Source organism: Borostomias antarcticus (assembly GCF_949987555.1).
Source record: "Borostomias antarcticus genome assembly, chromosome: 15".
NCBI lineage: Eukaryota > Metazoa > Chordata > Actinopteri > Stomiiformes > Stomiidae > Borostomias > Borostomias antarcticus.
The window spans coordinates 17049112-17054992 of record NC_140248.1 but is presented as its reverse complement, the minus strand read 5'-3'; the positions used below and the strand labels follow the sequence as shown (position 1 = coordinate 17054992).

The following is a 5881-nucleotide window of genomic DNA, read 5'->3' as shown; positions in this document are numbered from 1 at the left end:
GAGATTGAGTGGATGTTTGTGTTCAGTGTGTCATCATGACAGATTATATTAAATACTATCAAACTTTGTCTTGATGCTTTTAATGTCTCATGTAAAGCACTTTGAATTGCCTTGTTGCTGAAAAGTGCTGTACAAATAAACTTGCCTTGCCCAAATTATACTGTGCATGCTTTGCACTTGGCTTGTCCTTTGACAGTTTCATGGATTACACAAACTGTTACTAAATATTTTTCTGTTTGAAAACTACATCATGTGCTCCCTGGTTTATTCATCTGCATTATGATAACAATGTCTTATGACCATGTTTCAGGAGTTTTGTGCTCACGTGTTCAATCTGAAAGAACATTATGAAACACAGTTAAGGTCCTCAATTTTCAGTGGCATTTCCCTTGCTTCATAATTTATATTAATTATTCACAAGCAGAAAGTATCCTGTGAAATAGCTATAGACATTGCCTTAACATATATTTTCGATTCATATAACATCACAATACAATAATACAATATCGTATGGTATAATATCATAATCTAATTTTATTACATAGTATACTGTATCTTCCATACAGTTTAGATACAATCAGGCGGTCACCTTGGTTTTATGAAGCATTCTAAAGATCCTCTGTTTGATCTCTTTACATTGTAATCCATAGATAAGAGGGTTGAGACATGGAAGGGTCAGAGCAAACAGACCGGCCAGCTTGCCAATGTAAGCATATTTTGGGAACCTGTGCAGGGTGGTGATAGTCATCCCACAGAACATTGCGATGAGGTAGACCAGAAGGTGAGTGCTACAGGTCGTCAGGGCTTTGCTGTTTAAAGAACTGTTCTTACTGCTCAGACAAACTATTGCAATCTTCAGGTAGGTGAGACTGATGCTGCCTATAGATGACACAAGCAGCACAATAGTAAAGCAAACACCGTACATATTATTTATCAACACACTCTCGCAGGAGAGCTTGAACAGTGAGGCGTTGTCACAGTATGGATTCAAAATGACCCTCCTGCAGCGGGAGAGCCGGATGGTGAGGCCGAGGAGGATCCCCACTAAGACTAAGGCCACCCCCCAGGCAGACGCACTCAGCTTGACCACCGTTCTGTTGCTCATGATGGTGGCGTAGCGCAGGGGGTTGCAGATGGCCACATACCTGTCGAAGGCCATGATCATGAGAATGTTGTGAGACATTGTGCCATAGATATGAATTGAGAAAGCCTGAACAACACACTCAATGTAAGAGATATATCGTTCAGACGCTGCTGTCATGATGTCCTTCAACAGACGGGGTATTAACACCGTAGCGCCTAGCATGTCATTGACAGGCAGGTTGCACAGGAGGATGTACATAGGCTGGTGCAGGTTCCTCTCTGTGGAAATCAGCATTAGGAGGCCAATGTTGCACATCAAGATAGCCATGTAAAGGAGGATTAGGAGGATATAGGCAGGATAGAAGGCTGAGTCGGTGATTGTTATCCCCTCCAGGAGCAGAACTTGGTCATTGAGGGTCTGGTTCTCCACATGGGCGGCCATACTATCTGGGAGAGAGGCAAGAATACCGTACAAGCAATATCATTACAATAGACTACAAATGACGGCCTTAAAGTTCACAATAATAGCACATCCATACATTCCATATGGGCAGCAAAATAAGGTTTTTCTTCAAGAAGCGATAGATCTGTCCAATCGGTCTCAACAGTGTATATCCTACCTTAGTAGTTTAAATCACTGGGTATTTCATGGAAATATCTTGCAGTTTGTTTGTATATGCCTAAAAAAATTAATTGAACTGTTTCTAGGAACTCATACTATCCACTGACAGAGAGAAGCTCTGTGTGCTGACACACAGCTCCCCACAATCTGGCACTTTTAGCAGCACCTTTTATTGGGTCAAAATTTGCAACTCGGGGGCTTACTTGTACGTCACCCCTGTTATAGCCCTCTGAGGGGCCAATGGTCACTAAGCAACAGTGTATTGTTTTTTTGAACAATCTTCAAATCCATTTTACAATTTGAATGTTGTTGAGTCTATTGTCTGAAGTAGGCCTGTTTGATACTTGGTCGCAATTATGTGTTATGATTTGCATGGTCTTAGGGCTCCATTCATCCTGTAATTAAAACATCTCTCAAACACGCAGGGCCTGAATCTGAATTGCAATAATAATGTTCAAGAAAAACCTGATTTTCATGATTGGGAGGTGCTGATCACTGAAGTAAACAATGTAAAAATGGTATGGTATCACTGCTTCTTTATTTGAGGCATTTCTTCTTAGTAGTTTGACCAATGATAGAATAGAATAGAAGAATACAATAGAAAGTGTATACGCCATGTGTAACAAGTATGGGTACAGGTACATTGGAATTCTTGTAATCGCTTGTCCTTACAGTATCTTATCAGTGCTAATTCCAGTGCTAGGTACTGTAATGGAATTTTAGAGGCTTTCAGAAATAACTGCCCTGGGCTTTTGTTCTCAGCCTTTTGTTCTTAACATATTGATAAAACCTTGACCTACCTCCTGTTTGCAACCCCCTACCTTTTGAGATTCAAGACCCCTGCCTGTGCTTTCCTTCATTTATGGCAGGATGACATCTCCAGGGGGGGGGGCACCCAGGCCTTGTTGTCTGAGAGCCTGTGAACTCCCATTGCTTCATTGTCTTTCTAAAACCTTTGATCCTTACCGCTCTTTTTCTTCTAACACGTGTAAATGGCGTCCGCCATTAATGATGATGTGTAATGATGAGTTAGCCAATCGGATCTTAGAAACGTCATATCCGGGCTTAACCTTGAATATACAGTAAGAGCGCGCAAAACAGAATGACTTTACTTCTTTGGGTGAAACGCTTTCTTGTGTTCTATTGGGAAATCTGGTTGCAACTGTATGTTTTGGCGAATAAACCAAATTGAACCTTTTGAGCGAACCTCGGCAAATCCTTTTACTTTTCATAGTTACATCAAATTTATTCTATTACAGTCCAGCTGACAAGACCTATCTTAATTTATCAGACATTATTTCATGTAATTTCAGTTCACAGCTATTTCGGTGGCATGGCTAGCTGATTCCCTCCTACTTAACCAGTCCTTAAGAGAAACAAGCCAGACCCAAAATGTAAGGGTAGGATCTATGTCCATCCCACTATTGTTCTCTGTAAAGCGCAGTGTGTTGCCTCTGTGTACGAAATGCGCTTTACAAGTAAAGTTTGATTTGATTTGACGCAAATTTTTTTAGGGGATATTAAGGTTTTCTTGAATTAATTTGACTTGTTCTTTACCACAAAGGAGTATGCATCATGTAAAGACAACTTTTAACCTGGAGAGAACCAAAATGTACATTTCTGTAAACAAAAATAAAGTTCCCAGAACATTATGGGAACCAAAATTTGTTTGCTGGGAGGCATGACCACGACCTGAAGCCAAGTCATCAGGTATATTCTTAAGATATCAGGGCTCAGGTTTTGCACCCAGAAATAAAATTTAAACATTTGTTTTAGACACTAAGCTTCTGCGTAAATAGCCCAAGCCCATTCCGTAATTTAACATCCACCAGTCTCAATACTGGACACACAAAATGTGTAGGGGCAGTTTATATTTCCTCATGCAGATTGCAGATGATATAGTATGAGAAAGTGAGGATCATTGGTTGGCTTTACTACTTAAATTATTGCATAAGGAAGGCAAAATGCATGACATCATCTGACATCATAAATTGCACTAGAAGTTTTAAACATCTGAAATGTACTTTCACAGAGATAACTGTCTTTGCAAAAGGACTGCTATCTAGCAACTGTAGTTCAACTGTCAACATCAGATGGGTGCTTTGGTGGGATACTTTGTGGATAAATGATGAGAAAGGCATCTGACAGAAAGACATTTATGTTGATAGCGTTTAATTGTTGTCATGTGATGTAGTTTTAGGTTGTGGGGGAGTAGTGTAGGGGGACTGATGAGGTGGTTTTACATACACAAGAGCCTATTATTCCCTTTAATCCTCCTCAGGACTCAACAACACCTTTGATAACCAGCATTGCTTCCAGAGAAAAATCTCTCATTGTTATTTCTTGCAAAGACCCTTAGGCCTATATTAGAAAATATGTTTTGGCTTTGCATTATTTACACATAGTGTACATTTCAAATAAGTTAAATTCAAATTAAGCATTTGAAATTGGAGAGATGTTCAAAAATCTGGAGAGATTTTCTTGGACGAGAAAATGTTTGACATGAATTTACGGACCTCTTTTGACTGCACCCCGTAGATAACGGGGTTGAGGCTGCCGGGAACGATGTGAAAGAGCAATGCACTCAACTTCCTGTACTGGGAGTACTGAGGGAAACGATGTAGGATTATGATGACAAAGCTGCACCACAACATAATCAGGTAGACGGACAGATGTGTGGCACATGTCCTCAAGGCTTTGCTGTTCAGGGACTTGTTCTGACTAGTCACACAGACTGCTGTTATCTTGGCGTAGGTGAACAGCACGCTGCCTATTGAGGAGGTGAACAGAAGCACAGTGAAGCTGAGGCCGTACATGTTGTTGATGAAGACACTCTCACAGGAGAGCTTGAACAGTGAGGCGTTGTCACAGAAAGGGTTGGTGATCAGAGTCCTGCAGCGGTTCAAGCGCAGGGTCAAACCCAGCAGAATGGCCACCAGGACAAAAGCCACCCCCCAAGCAGATGCAGTCAGCTTGACCACCATTCTGTTGTTCATGATGGTGACGTAGCGCAGGGGGTTGCAGATGGCCACATACCTGTCGAAGGCCATGATCATCAGTATGGTGTGAGAGGTGGTGCCGAACATGTGTGTGGTAAAGGCCTGGACCACACACTCACCATAGCTGATGTAACGCTCTGAGGGAGGCAACAAGATGTCTGTCAGTAACCGAGGGACCATGATGGAGTTGCCGATGATGTCGTTTAGGGGCAGATTGCAGAAGAGGATGTACATGGGCTGGTGCAGGCTCCTCTCTATGAAGATGAGGACCACAATACCTACATTGGAGGCCATGATGAAGAGGTAGGAGAAGAAGAAGAAGAGGAAGACAGGGTACATGGTCTGCTGGGTGACCTCCAACCCTTCCAGGCGCAGCACAAGACTGTTATGGGTATAATTCTCCATCAGTTGCCTGAGAGACACAAGAGAAAAAAAAACACAGGAATATTGCACATTGACCTATACTAAAGACAATTCTTTACACTGCAAAAAAAATGACACGTGGACAGAAAAAAAACAAAAAAACATCACAAATAAACATTAGGATTTAGACCTGAAATTATCAGGTTTGGATTGGAAAATGCTCACTTTTCTCCCAGTCCCTTAGTCCTCACTCTCTAGTAGTCGAAGGCGAAAGTATTTTGTCTGTCTCCCTCTGTCTGTTTTATAGACAAAAGGGTCCGCTATCCTGACTTGCAGGGGCCGGTTGTCAGTAATAGAGTGATGCAACTAGAGTATGAAGCATCAAGGGACCAAGTCCTTCATAGTAACATTATTCCGGTGTCTCAGTTATTGACAATGGAATCCCTTGTGATGTGACTGTATGTATTTGTTTTTTAAGTAAGTAGTCTTGAGAACCAATGGTCTCAGGACAGGAGCCTATCTCCTGATTCCTTAGCGTGAGGCAGTTTGATGTACAAGTACTGTACACCCCCTGGACATGACGCTAATATGCAGGGACTCACCCCGAATCCAACCCTCGATGCTGAGTGCCAAGCAGGGAGGCATTGGGTACCACTGTAGTCTTTGGTATGACTTGGCCAGGGATCGCACCCCCAACCTCCCAATCTCAGGGTGGACACTCTAACCACATTTGTTTTGTATGTCAGTTTTATGTGGCGGACCAGAGCAACAACAACAACAACAAAACACATTGTGGACAATAATGACAGCACAA

The 5881-nt window shown here is 41.9% G+C and overlaps 2 protein-coding genes across 2 annotated transcripts; both read right to left on the bottom strand.

Annotated features, from left to right (window-relative positions):
• Positions 1 to 577: 577 nt before the first annotated feature.
• On the bottom strand, positions 578 to 1525 carry LOC311318895 (olfactory receptor 52D1-like; the record flags this gene model as incomplete). The annotated part of the gene is made up of 1 exon (XM_084450329.1): positions 578 to 1525. One exon carries the CDS (start codon positions 1523 to 1525, stop codon positions 578 to 580), a length of 948 nt encoding a protein of 315 aa, XP_084306455.1.
• A 2639-nt stretch (positions 1526 to 4164) lies between these two features.
• Positions 4165 to 5109, bottom strand: LOC311318894 (olfactory receptor 4M1-like; the record flags this gene model as incomplete). The annotated part of the gene is made up of 1 exon (XM_084450328.1): positions 4165 to 5109. The coding sequence occupies one exon, from the start codon at positions 5107 to 5109 to the stop codon at positions 4165 to 4167; it is 945 nt and encodes a 314-aa protein (XP_084306454.1).
• Between the last annotated feature and the right edge of the window lie 772 nt (positions 5110 to 5881).